An 18,908-nucleotide genomic window follows, 5' to 3' on the forward strand; every position below is an offset into this window, starting at 1 on the left:
AAACAGGGATATCACGAGTCATTGTGTAGGAGCATTCAATACCTTGAAATGGAGACCATTTTTGCGAATCAGGGTGCTTTATTGAAAATTAAGTAATGTCATTACAAAATAGAGACTTAACATCCTCAGGAAAGGAAGAAAAATAAACTCGACTCTTGAAATGGATTAGGGAGTTCATAATTTCTTAATTCTGCCATATGAATTTGGAAGCGCTGAAGCTGTAAAATCCTCATGGATATACCTGTGAGCACAGTGTAATAACGAAAGGAAAAAAACAAATAGCACGTCTATCACTTAACACCATCGTTTCAGATCACACCTGTCGGCTGAAAGTAAGAAGAACGCTGTCTCTTATTTCAATAAATAAGTTTTAACTATGTCGGTTCTACAACGTGACAAATCATTCAAATTTCACTGTAGACCTATAAATTATCTGAGAAGCTAATTGCAAGGAGAGCCTTGTTTTCTTGTCCCTTGAGAACTGAACACGGTTTTCCACTGTATCATGATGAGGCCACTGCAGGTGTTGCTGCACGCGGAGCATCCACTAGCCGCTCAAGCATTTCCAATTGGTCATAAGGTGCAATCTGCAAAGCATCAGGAGCGAATGGATTTTAGATCTATGCATCCATTTTTCAGAACATGGATATGTCATACTAGATGAGTTCCAGAACTTCCATATACTCCAAATGTGACAATACATAAGATGAAGTGGATCCATTTTGTCATATTACCTGACTAAATCCATCAGGCCAAGTTATAGAAACAGCGTAGTTTCCCATCGGCCTAATCTCTTCAGGCTCGATGTCATCTGGTACATCACCGTACTGAACTTTCTGCTCTCCTGTCCATTCATCCTGTAGAAGAGGATGATGTAGTTTGTAAACAAGAAAAGCAAAGTTGTGGCAAATCTGTTTCCCAAAATATAAATAGCATGCATTACTTAATATTTGAAAAAAGAAAACTCGACTCCTGGGGGAGAACCTCCCAAAGGCATTGCATTAAGAGGGGATCCTCGATCTGCAGGGCCAAGAAATGGCCCCTGCCCAGGGCATGCCTACAGCACATGTAACTCTGAAGACAGTATCTTGGTGAGGGGCCTTTTTCATTTTGATGAGACCTAGGGTTTTAGCCCTGGTCGGCTGGTACCACAACTGGGTATACAACCACTGCACTGCTCATGTGTTCTCATATTTGAAAAATACAATATACCATGCATTTGGGACCCTGATGATGGTGACATGTGATCAAACATAGAAGTAACTTATGATCTGAACATATAAAGTAATTGGAAGGCTTAAGAACTGGTGTAAGAATCATATATATCCCACATATTGATTGATGGAAAGCAGATACACACCACGCTTTGAGCAGATCGATCATTCCGCCTGACTGTTGCCGGATGCAACAAGAACTCTTCATCTGAATCTGGCACTTTCACTCTGATCGCTCTAATTGATCTATCATAGGACACTGCTGTTGAAACTGAAAACAGAAAAATAACAATTTTAACACAGCATTAAAAAATATTTCTTTTCTGTATAGTAGAATTACACCATTAGTTTGGTGTGTGTGTGTTTTTGGGCGTGTCAATATTTACGACTTTCTTACTTCCCTGAAGTATTTTTCCAACTCCTAGATTGGAAGCTTTCAACTTACCTTGTTGCCTAATTTTAGCACATTGTTGAACAACACAAACTCCAAGATTTTGAAATGTCTTGGCAACATCTCCTTGTGGATCAGCCACTACTTCAGGAATCCCAGTATCTCCAGAAGCTGAAAGCTGTAAAAATAACCAAACTGTGATTTCTACTCAAATATTTAGTCAACTGTAAGTACATTGGATTGAACTTACAGTTGGCCGTATTGGCAAATCGAAGAGGTGAGGTATTCCGAATTGCTCCACAACCTGAAACAGTGATTGCGTTTCAAAAGCAATTCAACAACCATCCAAGAGAACTATGCTACGAATTGATATGTTCTGTTTCTTGCCTGAGTTCCAGAACCTTGTCCGAATGGGTAATAACGCTTTCCATCAGCATCAAAGTAGCACATGTTCTCAACAACTGCAACACAAGGAACCTTGGCAACAAAGGAGACAGAAACAAGTCAATACAAGGTTAGGTACCTCTGGCTTTTAATGCATCACGTTGTGCAGAATTACACACCTTCAGCTTAGAGAACATCCTTACTCCCTTTGCGACATCAATGAAAGCCAGCTTCTGAGGCGTGGTAACAATCACAGCTGCAGTCAATGGAGCTACCTGACATTTACAGATATGTTATGTACTTATATTTTACAATACTTTGAAGGACTGTTCATATTACTGCAAATGATTTGTACAACATAGAGGCTGGAGGTACCACCTGACAGAGTGTTAAGTGTATGTCGCCTGTTCCAGGAGGCATGTCAATGACAAGGTAGTCAAGCTCGCCCCTATACAAAATCAAAGAACATACTCAATTTATTTATTACCAGGAAATCAGGAACATTCTTGGGAATATAACTGAACTAGTGAAGATTATGCCTGGTAAGAATGTCCTATCTTTTATGTACATGTTATTATGCCTTTACAAAGGTAATTAATATCAGTATTGCAAGTTTGCCTACCAATCAGTAGTGGTCAGCAACTGATTAATGACTCCTGAAACCATTGGACCTCGCATGATTGCTCTTCCTTGTCCAGCAAATCCAAAAGACACCATTTTGACGCCCAAATACTCAGTCGGAAGGATACTTCTGCTTTCTGGGTTCTAAAGGTAAGTCTGTTTACCATTATTAGTGCAAGTACTAAGTTCCATGCTAACATGGGAGTTCAACCAGGAGGTTTACCATCACTAGCAACCGGTTCTCTGGAGAAACCATAGTTGGTAAGCTTGGACCGAAGACATCAGCATCAAAGATTCCAACCCGGGCTCCCATTCCAGCTAGTGTATAAGCTAGATTTACAGCAACAGTTGATTTTCCAACTCCTCCCTGGAAAAAAACATATTTCTTTAGGAAATGAATGGTGATATTTGCTTGATATGCACAAAGTTACAAAGGCTTGCCTTGCAGCTTGATACTGCTATGATGTTTGAGATCTTCTGCAGTCCTTCCGGAAGCTCACCTCCATATACCGGCTGTGCAGGTTGCGCAGACATTGTGACTTCTACCTTCTTGACCCATGGAAGTGCTGCAACAACCTCGTTTGCCTTTTGTTCAAACTGTCCAGCACAAACCAGTAGGGTTTCGCACTTAAAATGGCTAGTTTGAACTCAGAAGTAGGAACTGATAATCTAATGTTGTCACAAGATATTTATTGCTTTACTTATATAGCCAAATGCTTTTGACTAGCAGATTTAATACAAATCAAATTTTCACATCCATCTATCCATGAACAATAAGCATAACATACAGTTAACATGTGGTCAACATTATTCTTTAACACCCTAAAACAAAGAGTTAGGAATAGTTTTTCAGATAAGTGGATGCTAGACACAGGTGCTGTACTTGCCTCGTCTTTGATTGGACATGCGGGAGTTGTCAGCTCCAGACGAAATGATACCTGAAACATAGTCAAGCCCGACCGATATAAGTCACCAATTCGGCAATTCCCATCGATATGGATCTCATCACCTATCACACTCCTAATTTGATAAAGGAGTTCCCCTTAGATACCTCATTCAATGCCTCATTGATCTCTAAATCCTTGACAAACCCACACGAGACGATGTCCGTGCCGAAATCAGGATCGATGATTTGGGAGAGTGCTACAAGCACATCCTTCTTGGCATCATCCACCATGGTGACCGTCGCAGCAGCTATTAAAAATTAAATAGAAAGTTTTGAGCACAGTGCGTATGTTGCACACGGGTCAGTGGGATCCACTCACACACCATACACAGACAGGTCACAGGCAACACCGCAACACCATACACGGTAGCCCAATTTTGTTCTACTACTCGTACACAGAGCTGATTTTAAGTGTTTGGTTAGGACTGATATTAAGTAAGTTTACATGCTAAATTCTAGAGCAAGGACCTCCTCCGGGTTGTTAGTTATTAGCAACATACGCACGTGCGATAGGACTGTAGGAGTCTCTGAAGCTTACCGCCGGACGAAGCAGCCCTGGAGCACCGCCGGCGCCGGCTCGCGCGGCGCGACGACGGGAAGCAGGCGAGCGACCGGCTGGCGACCGCGGCAGGGACAGGACCCTTTGCCGATAGACCCCCTGCAGGTACCACGGAGTGATCAGTAGTAGTGATTCAGTATGGGGGCGAGACCGCGAGAGAGATACACACCTCTTAGGGCCGGTGAGACTGGGGGAAGGAGGTGGGGAGCGGGCGGCGCGAGGAAGGAGGCCGGCGCGGCATGGAACGTCTGCATTGCCGCGCTGCCGGAAGACGAAGGAGCCGAGGCTTGTGACGGAGAGCGGACGGGGCGGAGAGGAAGAGGATGAGGGGAGGGAGTGGCCGTTTCGGGGCCGCTGGTTGTGTGGATTTGGTTGCGTCCTCGGCCCCTGGCTTTAAAGATTGGCCACAGCGGCGCTGCACGCGCAGCGAGAGCGTGGCAAGCACAGGCCGACGCCGTGGCGAACCGGCGATGATGACGCGTGATAGGTTCACGAAATTCGTTTGCAGAAAAAACGAAGAAGCTTAAGCCTATATCTACTGTTGCAGCCCATGTCGTTAACACTGGCCCAGTCCAGCTCCGTCATTGGCTGGGCCGATCAATTGCTCAGCTCTGCCCGCCGCCGCCGGCCCGCACGGCGGCCCGTCAAGTCGCAACAAGACCCGGCTGGCTGGCTGGGCTTTGCTTCACTTTTTCTCTCTCATGCGCGTGCCCATTTCACGTCGCCGGCTCGCCCGTTTCACGTGGGCGCCGGTGGTGTGCGCGGGAGCTGTATGGGTCTGTTTGCATGGGTGCATAACACCTGGTCAGGCTTTACTAATACAACTTCGTTTCGTTTGGTTGCCTGTACAGCCCGTTAGCCAGGCTTAGCTAGTGCCAAAAAAGTCCTCTAGCCTGGTTCCGGTAGTATGTGAAAATTTCCAGTAGTAGCTAAGCCAGACCCGACCTGCTCAAGCGTCCACGCTCCGCTCACCTTCCTCTCCTCCCGTCGCCCCTTACCTCCGTCTGCATCTCGCTCAACCACGCCTTGCGCTGGGGAGCTCGCTCGCCGGAACTCGCAAGTGCCGGGGAGTTCGGCGGCTCCCGCCCGCTTGCGCCTGTGGATCTCACCCACACGAGGCCGTCGGAGCTCCGCCTCGCACGCGTCGAGGATCTCGCCCGCGCGCGGCCGGGGGAGCTCCGCCGGCAGCCCGCTCTTGCGTCTCCAGCCCGCCCGCGGCGAGGAGCTCGGTGGCTCCCGCACGCACGCGCCGGGGAGCGCCGCTGGCGGCCCGCTCTCGCGGCTCCCGTCCGCCCGCGGCGGGGAGCTCGATGGCTCCCGCACGCACGCGCCGAGAGCTCGCGCGCGCGGGGCCTGGGAGCGCTGCCGGCGGCCGAATCGCGCGGCTCCCGCACGCGCCGGGGGAGCTGTCTGCACGGCTGGCGGAGCTCGCCGGAGCCCGCGTGCACCGGTGGAGCTCGCCCGTGGCCCCGACGGCGTGCGCCACGGCGAAGGCACAACGTCGATGGAGGGGCTGTAAGCTCACCTTAGAGAAGAGAGGGTGATGTTATGCAAAATAATACATCCAACCAAACACATTCTACATGAACCATGCTTAGTTAAACCAACCAACTAAATATGACTCATTGCATCTCTTTATGTAGGCTATAGCTGGCCTGGCTTTAGATGCTAGTTAGGCTAGGCTAAGCAGATAAACCAAACAGACCTTATGTCACTCGCGTTATGCCATCGCATGAAGGCGATTTTCAGATGATTTTGGCCCAATTACAATTTCAGCCCAGATTTTCCTCTTCTTCCTCCTTGCGCAGTTGCGCTGCCGCTGCTCGTGGCCATGGCTAGGGTCGGGGCTTCAGGGGTTCGGGTTAGGCTTCGGAGCTTCGGGGCTCGGGTTGTTAGGATTAGGTTATCTTCGGTGTGCCCGGTCATATAGGTAGGTCGCCGGTGACAAGGTAGTGGATGGAGGTGGCGGGTCATGAGTGAGGCGGTAGGAGCCGGCGGCCGCAAGATGTGGAGGACAACCGGTGGCCCGTGGTTGCAGCGGGGGAGCCATAACGAGCTCTTGCTACGGTGGTGGCGGCGGCTTTGACAGCGGCAGTGACGAGCAGGGTCGCTGGCAGCAGCGGCTCCGAGGGCAGGAGCCCTCGAAGATGGAGGTGGCCGGCGGCGCGGGGGAGGAAGACGAAGCTACAATTCGTGGACGGCTCGCTCTTGAATCGTGATTCGTAGGAGGAAGATGCTCCTTCAGGTGATGATCTGCGATTCTGACTCCTGAAGTGATATATAATCCCGCCCAGCGGTGCGACCCGGGGGGGAGGCTCCTTCCCCTGCTCCCCGGCGCCTGGTTGGTTTTGCCGGCGCGGCCTGCCGTTTTGTTCCAAGCATGCGGGGCCGTCGTCGCACCGCGCCGTGAGCTTGTTGATAGAGACCGGGACTGGACTACTGGAGTGCCCCCGTCTATTTGCGTGGTTGGCGAGCGCCGATCTGTTTCGGAACCACCCATAGCACAAACCGGTCACAGGCTCCAATCTGATGGGGCGTGTATTGGCAGCCTCTTCCTGTTGCCATACGAAGAGGGCATCGCCGGACGTTACGTTACATCTTCCCTGGCAATCGACACGCGACGCAAGTCGTGGCTCTCGTTGTACTTGTACAGCTGTACCCCAATTGCCCTTTTGCATAAAAACCCAGAGCAACATGTTTACAGGCGTGTCCTCATGTCCGGATCTACTTGCACTCGGCCACACCAACGATCGCCTCATCCTTCCTAGCTTACATTTCGCCGAGATGAGGCCGTGTTCTGCTTGCTACGCATGGTGGAGACGACGCCGTGAGCGTTGACGCATGAGAGCTGAGATCGATCTAGCAACGTCTACAGCCTCTCCGCGGCCTGCTGCTTGGGGTTGGGCGCCACCCACAGCTCCGCGAACTTCACCTTGGAGATGCTCTCCAGCACCTCGTACGGCGTGATGTCCCCGATCACCACCACCTTCTTCTTCTCCAAATCCACCTCGAACGACGTGACGCCTGTGCACAGTAAAGACGTAAAAAGTTAGGTGCTGGGATCCACGGGTTAATGTCAAATAAAAGAATTAAATATGAGCCAACTATAAAACTAATTGCATAAGTCGGTGCTAATTCACGAGATGAATCTATTAAGCCTAATTAATCCATTATTAACATATGTTTACTGTAGCACAATATAGTCAAATCATGGACTAATTAGACTCAATGGATTCATCTTATGAATTAGCCTCCATTTACGCAATTAGTTTTATAATTAGACTATATTTAATACTTCTAACTGATATCCAAACATTTAAAGTGACGGGACTAAAGTTTAGTTCAAGGAACAAACATGCCTTATTAAACAGTTTAATACTACTGGACTCACGGGACTAATTGAGACGCTTTTTCCGGGGCCAGGTGAGTTCGGTACAATACTAGTACTACAGAGACTACGAGCAGAACACCGAGCACGCGCGGCATCGACAAGTGTAACCGAAGCACGAGCCCGAAATGTCCCTGTACCGGGACGTGCAGGAAATCGCTTTGTTTATTATCGCGCCGGCAGCAACGAGCCGCCTGGGTGGCGGAGGCCGCCGTGCGCTCTCGTGCTCCCCGCGAGCTTCCTTTTACCACCAGCAAATTAGCAGTCTTAAATCTAAGCATATCAGCGCCAAATCTTGGCCACCGACCGGCTGCCTCGCCCAAAGCTTCCCAGAAAAGGTAGGCACCACCAGGCAGCCGGGCATGCACATGTGCACAGTGCAAACATGTGCCGTCGCCTGCCTGGTGCCTTCACTGCACGGCCGAAACGAAACGACACGACGCCAACTCACGAGCGGCGGATGATCTCCGGCTGCCGATCTGTATATTCCGCAACATGCGTGCTTAATGTGACTAGACTGACGATGGCCGTCAGGCACCTGCATGTCTGCCTGCCTGCCAATCAGTCAGTCCGTGCTCGATCACTGTTCGCCGCGGACCAGCAGCGCCGCGTGACGGGGGTGGTCGTCCGATCGAGGTCGTCGCCGTCGGGGCTTGGTTCTTCTTGGAGCAGCCAAATTAAAATGATCGGGGCGCGCACAAAAGGTCAGCCGCCGGGGCGCGTTTTTCTCGCTGCGTCTGGCGGATCTTGACCCGGGCGTCTCGTCGCCTGCTCCTGCTCCGAATGACTCCGGGCTCTGTAAAACTTTGTCCTCTCTGCTGAAGACCGTGCTCAGCTTCCGCTCCCATCCCAATGCAGGCGCCCATGTGCTATTCCTACAAGTAGTCTAGTGCTGGTGTACTACGCACGACGAACCTACGATTACGAACTGTAAAAGAAGAAAAAAAATAAACTTCTTCTTTATCTACAGAAGAAATGTGTGTCATTTCTCATCCAGTGATTACTTCGAGAACTTAGAAATACAGATGTCAGTCAGCGGTCAGTGTTTTGCGTCGCCGGGAAGAAACGAACGCTTTGCATAGGCGTGAACGCATCGAGGAGATGGCGTTTCTTTTCCTGAAACCGAACATCGAGGAGATGTTGAACCTCGATGTTGAAAGAAGCTTAATCTTTAAAAAAAATGTTGAAAGAAGCTGCATTTCATCTTTGCTGTCAGTTGCTCCACTTACCGGTTTACCACAGTTGCTCGGATGGGATAGCGGTAGGGATGCAAATTGGTGATCCTAAATGCATCTTCAACTTTTTTAGTTCAAATATTTGTACTATTTTTCGAAATTTAGATTTTATTTTCTAAAAATAGCATAAATATTTGAAATAAAGAGGGTTGGAGGTGCACCTAAAAGTCACCAATTTGCACCCCTGTAACTTTGTGTATCACAGATTCACATAAGCAAAGTACTGCTAATCTTACACTACCGTAAACGCACTCACTCCCTTGAGGAAATTAGCACGGAGTGAACGAAAGGTGAGCAGGTGAAAACTGCGTGTAGTCAGTTGCGTAAACGTTTACTAGTTTTGTAGGTCCAGTAAATAAAAGTAACTTTACGTCATTAACATGTACTTAAACATGCAGCCTCTTACCCCCCCCCCCCCCACTAATGACCTACAAAAGGATTCCTAACACTGCCCCAAAAGTAGATAATAAATTGAAGGATCAGTTCTCATACCGTCCATCTTGGAGATGTGCTTCTGGACTTTCTTGGCGCATCCGTAGCAGTGCATGGACACCTTGAGCTCCACGGTCTGCACAAGGCAAGCAACACAGATGCAGCAACAGAGAGCATATCAGCAACTACGCAAAGGTAGCCAAGTGAACAGAGGTCAACATGCTCTGCACAGGCGCCCATCTGAGAGGGACAAACAGGTAACAACGGATACACGTTTGCTTGCTCACCTTGGGCTCTAGATGGAAAGCAAGGGTCTTGGCAGCTCCGTCGACGAAGTCCCTGAGCTTGACCAGCTCCTCCAGCTGGCTGCTCACCAGGGCCTTCCGCTCGTCGGCCTCGTGCTCCTCCTCCTCCACCGAGTGCACGCAGGCGCAGGCGTTCGCGCAGAGCGAGAGCGAGAAGCAGTCCAGGACCCTGTCCAGGCCCAGCTTCCTCCCCATCTCTCTCCTTCCTTCCTTCCTTCCTTCCTTCCTCTCTGTCCACTGAAGAAGCTTCTGATGCAGCTACACAAACACCAGCAAGGCTGCAGAGAGCAGAGACACCCTTTCCAAAAAGCCCACCGGCGTTTCGCTCTCGTGAGTCGCCAGAGATTGGCCGGGATCTGCTGGCGAGGCGCAGCTGGTGGTAGCTTTTGCGTGGGTAGAGACAAGCAGGCGAGCTGAGCAGGCAGGCCTACCAAAGCACTGCTTCGAAGTTGAAATGGGGGCAGAGTTGATGGAGGAGCACATATATATATATAAGCAGAAGAGGAGGGTTCAACTCTGAAGTGGTGTGTTACTCAAAAGCCTGAAGCAGCTTCCAAGAATTGAAACTTCAACTCTGGTCCGGGTGCAGGACAGAGTCATGCATGCGCCGGTTTGAGGACCGGAGCAGACAAGATGGCGAGCTCGCCATGTGACAATGTGCCAGCTTATTGGCGCTGCCGGAATGATCATTCGTTGATCGAGAAACACATTGCAGCATTACAGAAAATACAAGAAAGATGATGCAGCAAAATACTTCTAGACAGGCAGACAATGCGTTGATCTGATGGAAAGCTTAATGGCAATATAATAGGCCCAATCATGCGCCAATGAGTGCCTGGCCGTACGTCATTATTCAAGTAACTTGCGTTGCAACAGATCAAACAAAACTCGCAGCTGGTTAATTAGAAGGTGTCAGCAGCTCGCAAGTTGCCACATACGTGCCTTTCGCTTGCGCACGTCACCCACCAATAGACCTGTAATTTTGTGAATCGGTGTAGGTCTGGGCCTCATTCGGTGGGGAATACGTGTCAACGCTGGCTGGGCGGCAAGAAGGCGGACAAGCAAGACGGCATCAGCTTACAGTATAAAACCATATCCGGTCGCGCCTGCGCCGGCGAGAGGACAATGCTTGAATCTGGCCGGGGAGTAGGAAATGCCCGTAGGTCGCCTTCGCGGACGTATGCCACAGCGGTTGGAGCCTCGGTAGGCCACGACTCGGCAAGCGACGGCCTTTTAACCTTTTGGCAGCATCAATAAGAATGTAAAGCGTTCAAGTGATGTATCTATGCCAATTTGCTAGCATGACTCGTTTGGTCGATGCAGATTATTCGTAGGCGTTCACCTCATCCTGCAAAGATACGCAACTCTTGTACGTACTCTTTGAAATAATAATCGTCAGCGTACCATTTGCTTGCCGAAAGTGCAATGCGCGTTGGCTTCGTGCGACCGGATCCGACCGCACCCCCTATCCAATTAGGAAGAGTGTTAAGACTTATGACTAATCAATAGCTAATGCGTTTCTTCAGTGCAATTTTAATCAGAAACTCTTGTTCCTTAATGCGAAGACACACAACCTCTTTGTGTCTTTCTGATGCAAAGATTCGCAAATTCCTCAACGTAACTGACGGAGGTTAAAAAGAAAAAGAGATAAGCTTAAACATCCCTATTTGTGGCGTCACTTGTCGCCCTTTACTTGCCGAAAGCGCAACGCGCACCAGCTTCATGCGACATGACCCATATGCTAATCAATGGCTAATGTTTGTAGTTACGCGCGGCATCCCCATCGCTCCCAGCTTTGGTGAACAGTGGCGGGGGGAATATGGTGGGGCCCGCGCGATTGAACTGTCTGCTCTATGCTCAAGGACAGGGCGCCCATCCATCCATCTAGCTGAAAGGTCCGTGGGTGGGTGGCCAAGGGGGAGCAGACATGGCCGGTGGGCCCGGGCACGGAATTATTGGAGCCGGTGGGGCAGCGTCGTGAAGCCGTACACTTGTCTAGCGAGGATTGGCTGTCGCCGTGTCACTTGCGACCTGCCCCCTCTGCAAATTGCGATGCTGAGAGAAGCCATGCAAATCAGGCGACATTTAGGGCAGTATAGTCACTGTGTGCAAACGTAGATTCAATGCCTTCTGCTTTTGTTTTTTTTGCAACGGCCTTTTGCTTATTCAGAGATGGGAGCCGAGACATTCCATGGGAAGTAAAGCGTAGCGTTTGTCTAGTTCTTGAAAATGAGAAGCGACGTGTGACGACCATGCGCCAACCGATAGCAGTGCGTCTCGAGGGGGCCGAGGCCGTTCATGCTTTTAGGGTAGAGAGACAGTGAGAGGGTAGAGGTGGTCTAGAGTGGGCACTTTCTTGCTATGGATTACCCATCATTTGCTTGGGAAAGGCTCACTGTACGTCAAGGCCCTTCCCCCAAGAATCAAGCTGTTGCATGTGCGAGTGATTATGGATTTCTGATTTCCAGTGTTGTTGGTGCTCATGAGGTTTGGAGAATATGACTTGTAGCTGATACTGATAGGATGCGGCTTGTTGACAGCTCACAGGTTGGAGTGGGCTCACTTGCCATGCAGTAGCGGCCACTACCCAGAAGGCAACGTGAGGATGTTTCGCGGGTGGGGCGGCAAACGAATGGATGATGGAGCAAGGGGGCCTGAGAGTGGGCGCGCCCAGGTCCAGCACTTCCTGCTCCCACTCCCCGTTTCGCCCAATTCTCAGGAATATACATGTACTTCCAGCCAATTCACCAGACTCCAATAGCGGTTTCTTCATACAAGCCAATCATATATAGTAGGGAACTGAGCAGTATGACAGGTTTTCACTCTCTCTGCAGGGGAAGCAAGTCGGATGAATTTTGACAGCAGGCTCACCTGAGCAACTTCCCATTTCCAGAAGCTGGCAAGTCATAAGTGAACAGAGAAGGGGCAAGCCACAGGACCAGCACTAACATGCTAAGGACCGTACTGAAAAGCAGTCTAACTTGCGTGGCCAACTAGCTACTGCGAGTTTCGAACTACCTGAAGCATGAAACCAAGTTCTTAATGAAATGCGTGCATAGCACGTGTTCGTCAAAAGATGGGCAACTCGGCAGGGAGCCGCAGCAGATGACGAAAGCAGAGGCAGAGCTGAGCAAGAGTTGCTGTGAATAACCACCGCATCGGTTATTCTCATGGTGAGAGACCTGCCAGGGAAATGAAGCAATCAAAACTATGTTCGTGACCACAGGTAAACTAACAGATTGCGTATTGGATATCAGTTCTCACCTACGAGCGGGATACAGCAACCCCATGGAACTGTGCAACCGATGCAGATGGCCATAGCAGTTAGCTAAACCTGCAAAAAAAATGCAACATTCTCTATGACTGGAGAGATCCCAATGCATGTATTTTCAGAATGTACCAACAGATAGTTTGCTTTTCTAGAGAGAACTCAACTGAATGCAGTTTAGGAACTATGTAATGGCATCTCAGGGAGGACACGATCACACAACCAAGAAATAGGGGCACACAGACCATGTGTGTAAGCTTCCTACTTTTTTTCCCCAAATCCAAAAAAAAAAAATATATGAACCATATTCTGAGGCTGTTCACATACACCAGCTAAATTCCTAAACTAAATCACATTATCAATTTACGAAAAGGCAACTTTTAAATAGTTATGTTTCATTGCTGATAACTAGTTAACTACTACCTTTAGTTTATTGTAAATTTCACAGCCTCTGAAGGGCACAGTTATCAACACTTCACTAGTATGCATTGTAGATGGAATGCACAGAGCAATACGGGAAGCAAATTTTTTGAACAGATATGAGATGCAGCTCATGAGCAGAAAACAAGTGCGTGTACCTGCTACCTGGTGAAGAAAAAGAGAAAAATCAGTAGTTCTACATGGAACCGGTGGAGTTGATCTTAAGAAAGAACTGATCTGTCCGGCAAAATGGCAATAGATCGTGCAAATTCTATAGACTCAAAGCTGGTTCAGTCAATCCACTTCAACTGTCAACTTTTCACAAGGCAAATTTCATCTCCGAGTATCTGGCAAAATGTAATTAAGTCATGTCAACCTTTGCATTTGGTGTTAGTGCATGGTAGTCATAGCCCTAATAAACTCCAAACATTTTGAACTTGCCTGCGAGTTCTGTTTTGATGATGAACAGGTTCATGACTTACAGCCTCTGCAGAAAAAAAAGGGGGAATAATATTAGAAGAATAACCATCTGAACACAAAAGATAAGAAAGTGGAAAAAACATTAGTTGGTTTCACCTGGTATTTCTTGGGAAGTCAATGAAATAGGATCATTACTTGCAGCATGGTCTCTGAATGGAAAAGAAACAAACTTCAAATGATGGACACTTGTTCTTGTTTTGCTGAGTCATATCATTAAGAACAGAAAAGGTACCATGCATTTTAGCAAGCATGTTACAACATAATTGGCAGGCAATGGATGAATTGAAAAACACTACTGAAACAGACTGGCAGGATAAAGATTGGGAACATGATAAAAATTGGGAACACATAGCTACAGGAAGCTAGTTGAGAATAACAATTGGGAACACATAGCTTTAGGAAGCTAGTTGAGAATCTTCTACCAGAAGCTATTGAACAAAGTAGAATGTCAAATTACAAAATCTAAGCTCTGTGACTAAGGTGATTTAACAATCTGTAGGCTGATAGTTCTCAAATAATATATATATTGCGATTACACTAACATAAACTAAAATATTTAGCATCAACCTAATCAAGGAACCAGGTTCCTTCGCAGTATTATGTTCAGATTCAGAGGATAAACTTTAACTGCAACTGGAACTGTGGTTAAATGTTAAAGTACCACATATTACATCCAGCCATAAATACTCGCTTTGAATATGTACTAAGAAATGTGAGTGATATCCAAAACTGTAATACAAGGCATAATAACCGATAAAGTTTGCATTTACCTTAGCGATGTTAATGAAGATGCAAGTTCAGAAGGTTGGGGACAATTCTTGCCAAAATTAAGTGGACTGCTTGATCCTTCCTGAACCCCAGTAGCACCAGTCGATATCGGCAACCTACTTTCATTAAAATAAACCAAAAATAAGGATCAGATGCAAGTTTATGAACGTAAAAGATATAGGAGAGCATAACCCAGGAACAATGAATGCCACATGTAAGTAGTAGTGTTGATTATCTATGAAATGTCAGAATCAAAACAAGTCAGATTGAAATAAACTGCAGCTTGGAGTTAATTTCGCCACTAAACGGCCAGCTATCAAGTTTTCTTAAACCAGTTGATTGCACCACTAAACAAAATACTAACTAGAATTATTCAGCAACTCAAGCTATTAAGGAAAAATATTCAAATTTCAAATGGATGTATACAGATAAAAGTATCAATCAGAAGTAAGGCTAAGTGCACCGCTAAATAAAATTCCACCAAGAATTAGTCGATAACTCATGCTGTTAAGGAAAAAAGTGACAAGTTTCAAAAGGAAGTACACAGATTAAAACAATCAATCAGAAGAATTAAGGCATAGTTCTTCCATAAGATGCAGAGAAATTTAACTCCTGCATACCAGGTCATTAGTCCCATTTCAGAATCGCCATCACAATGTTGACCCACAAATCCTGGCAGAACCATAACCGAAGAAAAACCAGGCCCCATAGGATGCAAGCCACTGAACAGCATAACTACATGGTAAATGCAGTAAAACGTTAGCTTAGGGTGTTTGCAGCAGGACTACAAATTGAATCGTACATGCGCAGTTGGGGAAAAAATGGTAGGTGTAAAATAAAACAAAACTGCATAGCAAATAAATGTGAATAAAATGAGACAATCCCCCGTATGATGAAACATAATACAAACCCAGAACCTTGAGTAAGAACACAGAAGTATGAATCACATGATATACCTAGGCCCAATCCTTATTTCAGAATTACTGCCAATAAGCAATAAACAAGCTTCCCAACAGCTAAGGTGTTGTTAATACTTTGCAAAATCGAACCAATATCACTTAACTCAATTGAGTGCAGGTATCCACACAATGCAAGAATAAATGTCCTTCAAATGTCTAGATTACTCAATAGCTTTCTCTTACGGCTGTGCATACAGCTTTATGTATAACAAAATGATACACAAACCTGGCAATTTTGCTGGAGTGCTAGTGGAACCTGGCTCATCAAGGGTAGAGCATCTTGCTCCTGTATCATCAACAACAAAGCTTCCTCCATCAAGAAAATAGGTCCTCTCTGCTTCCTTCATATCATCTTGCACTGTCAATGCCGATAGCACTACAGAACTGTTTGTTTCAGGGGGTGTAGTGACCTTGCCATCATCAGATGAACTTATCAATCTTGTTTGTGGATGAGATCGAATTTTGTTGTTACTGGTATCTTTATGTACAAATATCTGAGAAGATGCCCTTGGCGTGGGTAGGATTGGTCGTTGAACTGACCTTTGCTGATAAACTGCAATCTGGGGCTCAGTACAAGGTATGGTAGTCTCAGCAATGTCTAAATCTCTACCTTGATCCCAGAATTCTGAATCTTTGCTATAGTTATGTGATGTTGACATGGGATGCAGAGCAGAGCACGCCATGACATCAATAGGAACTATGTGGTTAGAATCAACAGCAGTTCCATGCTCAACAGATACAGATGGAACAAAGGCCTTCCTTCTGAAAACGGGATGGGATTGTGGTGTCAAAGAATTATGTGCCTTGTGAACAGCTGATGAGAACAGTTTGTTGAATGTTACACGCCGTACTTTCTCTCTTGGAATAAAAGGGAGTCCTTGATGGGATGCTCTAGAAGAGTAAAAGGTAGGTGGAGCTGAACTTATGTCTGATCTAAAGGTTTGCTTGCAGTGAAGGGTTTGTTCATGCTGCAAACTTAGAGTTTGAGAGGAATGCTTTCCCACACCCGCATTAGATGAAACCTCTGCATTCTGTGATCTGGAATATGATTTTCTGAAACATTGGCAGCCTCACTGTTAGTGCTAATCAAGCTAGCATTATCTTTCACAGAGCACAAAAGGAGAGAAGAAATGGAACTCCACTTACCTATTGTCTTGTGCTGAAGAGATTCCTGAAGTCATCCGATGAGATTGGTAGTTTCTAGAGCCTTTCTCTCTGTACACATTTCGCTCATCATTATAGCCTTTAACATTGCCATAATATGAATGAGATTGTGTCTGAACACAGTCAAAGCTCTTGGAATGATTGTAGGATTTGGTTCCTTCAAAATTACCATTGTCAACACTCTGCATCATACGCACATGGACATGATACTCATTCTTGGTATTAGCATGGGAATTTATCTCATTAAACCGATCATGCACCCACACAGCTTCCACTTTAGGATTCCATATCTTTTGACCACCCAAAACTTGCCTGAATTAATTATATGGATACATTAGGAAGCTATAAAATATGGGCTACAAAATTTGCTGAGCTGATAACAACGAATAACATTTAACAAATGCAACTAAATGCCTATTTATCAGTTGAAACTCTGGTGCAACCAACAAGGCAGTCTTTGCAACCTGCCTTTTCCAGCTATACATGCTAAAGACTGTATCCTTCTAACAATGCCACCTTATTCGACAGTCTCCTCCAGAAAAGTGAATGATTCTCTCACTACAAAGCATGGAGTGCTTCCAGTAATATACCATCGCGATTTTACACCCAACAGGTTCAATTTGAAAATCGCACAGTAGCAAAATCTCTTTTTTTCGAACCGAGGCCATCTCCCCCATTTCCATTGAACCAACGGAAATACAGAGGCTTACACATAGAAACAGAAAGAGGGGGAGGAGACAGAGAGGGGGGGGGGGGGGGGGGTCCAAGAATGCAAGCATCGGAGTACATGAAAGAACACCCCTGACCCGACTTTCAGGACAGGAGACACAGTAGCAAAATCTCTTGGAACTTCTTATTGTAATTCGGTTTATACTACTGCTCAGATAAACAAGGGAAGAAGAAGCGACGAGCCAAAAGGACGCGTAATTTAGAACCTTTGGTGGCCGCGGCCGCCGTCTTCCTGGCCCTGGAAGCGAGTGTCGTGCTCGTAGAAAGCGCCTGCCGTCGGCACGTCGTATGGCTCACTCCCCTTCTTCACTTCCTCCTCTCCTTCCATCGTCACTTCCTCCGCTTCCCCTTCCACCGGTGATTCCTCCTCCTCCCCTTCCACCGCCGCCGATTCCTCCGCCTCGTACTTTCCTTCGTCCTCCGGCGCCACAGCCACCTCCACATCGACATCTCCGCACCCAACACCTCCAGCCTCGCGCTCCTTGAACGTGTACCCGCATTCCTCCTCGGTGCCGAAAACCCCCTCGTCGCCGTCGTCGTCGTACAACTCGGGCGCGCCCTGCCCGTCGGGGTCGGACTCGGAGTCGCACACCGTCGACGACGGCGCAGGCGAACCCCACCCGCTCCCACCGCCGCCCTCGTCCTCGTCCTCCTCATCGTCGCGCGCCGCCGCGCGCCGCCTCGCCGCAGGGAGGGGCGCGCCGTCGAGGTCGCTCTCATACTCCGCCTCCGCCTGCCCACCCGCCTTCTCCGCCTCCTCCATGGGTGGGATCGGTTGGGTGAGAGGCCACCGGGTGGGTTTAGGCTAGGGCTTGAGGGAATCTAGAAGGTCCGAGAGGATCCCCGAGCTCCCGGCTGGCTCCCCTCCATGCTGATTCGCCGCCACGGGTTCGCTTGATCACCTTTTTGGCCTGTACGGTGAGAGTGCTCGTCGATCGGCTTGCTTTGTCGAGGTGGTTGTTCAAACGCTGGAGTGGTGTGACGCTGATACGTGGGCCCGGGCGATAACACCGGACGGCGGTCACTGGTTAAAGCGGACTCCTATCCGGGCCGTCTGGTTCTGATGATATGACGGCGATTTCGCTGACTAAAGTCCCATTCGGTAGAGTTTCATCTGGCTTCGGCTCCAGCTCCACTGGCGTGGAGAAGCTCGCAAACTGTGGCTCTACCGGCTCCTTGTAGTGCTGTAAGAAAAAGGATTAGAGAGATGAGAGACAAAAATAGCTTCACGATGGTGAAATCAGTTTAGATGAACTCCGTTTGATACAGCTCCACTTGGAGCCGCTAATAGAGCTATTGTTAGAGCTCTGCCAAAGAGGGTCTGATTATGCCACGCGAGCTATGCAACATGAAAAGGCGATTTTGCTACTCATAACTGACTGCTTGGCATTGCGACGCGCACTGGTGGTCTGAGATCCGACTGGCTGTCTTGGAAGGCTGCTTGAGGAACAGCTAGACCGAGATGGCCGCCGTGCGGAAGAACGAGCAACGAAAAAAACTGTGCACGCAGCGGATGGCAAGAGAAGAGATGTTTCATGTTTGCAATTGCATGCGTCCGGCTCATCAAGCTGGCCGGGGCAATGTATGTGATATGCGGTGACCACAGGTACCATTCACGCCGAGCCCCATCGACGACGCACCCTTT

The 18,908-nt window shown here is 47.8% G+C and overlaps 4 protein-coding genes across 6 annotated transcripts; all 4 read right to left on the bottom strand.

Annotated features, from left to right (window-relative positions):
* Positions 1-279: 279 nt before the first annotated feature.
* Positions 280-4,504, bottom strand: LOC112892338 (fe-S cluster assembly factor HCF101, chloroplastic). Its single transcript, XM_025959517.1, has 15 exons — positions 4,285-4,504; positions 4,095-4,214; positions 3,662-3,804; positions 3,498-3,548; positions 3,052-3,207; positions 2,834-2,977; positions 2,612-2,754; positions 2,368-2,437; positions 2,169-2,264; positions 1,993-2,082; positions 1,856-1,909; positions 1,660-1,783; positions 1,361-1,485; positions 735-857; positions 280-587 (listed from the first exon to the last, which is right to left on the bottom strand). The coding sequence occupies exons 1-15, from the start codon at positions 4,367-4,369 to the stop codon at positions 504-506; spliced, it is 1,608 nt and encodes a 535-aa protein (XP_025815302.1). The 5' UTR covers positions 4,370-4,504; the 3' UTR covers positions 280-503.
* Positions 4,505-4,695: 191 nt separating this feature from the next.
* On the bottom strand, positions 4,696-6,636 carry LOC112892340 (translation initiation factor IF-2-like). Its single transcript, XM_025959520.1, has 2 exons — positions 5,821-6,636; positions 4,696-5,628 (listed from the first exon to the last, which is right to left on the bottom strand). Exons 1-2 carry the CDS (start codon positions 5,847-5,849, stop codon positions 5,004-5,006), a joined length of 654 nt encoding a protein of 217 aa, XP_025815305.1. The 5' UTR covers positions 5,850-6,636; the 3' UTR covers positions 4,696-5,003.
* Positions 6,637-6,769: 133 nt separating this feature from the next.
* On the bottom strand, positions 6,770-9,952 carry LOC112892341 (protein SODIUM POTASSIUM ROOT DEFECTIVE 2-like). Its single transcript, XM_025959521.1, has 3 exons — positions 9,458-9,952; positions 9,231-9,306; positions 6,770-7,139 (listed from the first exon to the last, which is right to left on the bottom strand). The coding sequence occupies exons 1-3, from the start codon at positions 9,668-9,670 to the stop codon at positions 6,985-6,987; spliced, it is 444 nt and encodes a 147-aa protein (XP_025815306.1). The 5' UTR covers positions 9,671-9,952; the 3' UTR covers positions 6,770-6,984.
* A 2,274-nt stretch (positions 9,953-12,226) lies between these two features.
* LOC112892337 (protein MLN51 homolog) lies at positions 12,227-18,150 on the bottom strand. Of its 3 annotated transcripts, none has more exons than XM_025959514.1 (10): positions 17,470-18,150; positions 16,517-16,846; positions 15,597-16,423; positions 15,032-15,146; positions 14,414-14,527; positions 13,740-13,792; positions 13,605-13,650; positions 13,322-13,510; positions 12,740-12,809; positions 12,227-12,657 (listed from the first exon to the last, which is right to left on the bottom strand). In XM_025959514.1, exons 1-8 carry the CDS (start codon positions 18,024-18,026, stop codon positions 13,483-13,485), a joined length of 2,070 nt encoding a protein of 689 aa, XP_025815299.1. In that variant the 5' UTR covers positions 18,027-18,150; the 3' UTR covers positions 12,227-12,657; positions 12,740-12,809; positions 13,322-13,482. The 3 variants fall into 3 exon arrangements, with proteins under 3 accessions (XP_025815299.1, XP_025815298.1, XP_025815300.1); XM_025959513.1 differs by having other exon boundaries at positions 14,414-14,530; XM_025959515.1 differs by lacking the exons at positions 12,227-12,657; positions 12,740-12,809; positions 13,322-13,510; positions 13,605-13,650; positions 13,740-13,792 and having other exon boundaries at positions 14,417-14,534.
* Positions 18,151-18,908: the final 758 nt, after the last annotated feature.

The sequence above is a fragment of the Panicum hallii genome, chromosome 5, assembly GCF_002211085.1.
Source record: "Panicum hallii strain FIL2 chromosome 5, PHallii_v3.1, whole genome shotgun sequence".
In the NCBI taxonomy this organism is placed as follows: Eukaryota; Viridiplantae; Streptophyta; class Magnoliopsida; order Poales; family Poaceae; genus Panicum; species Panicum hallii.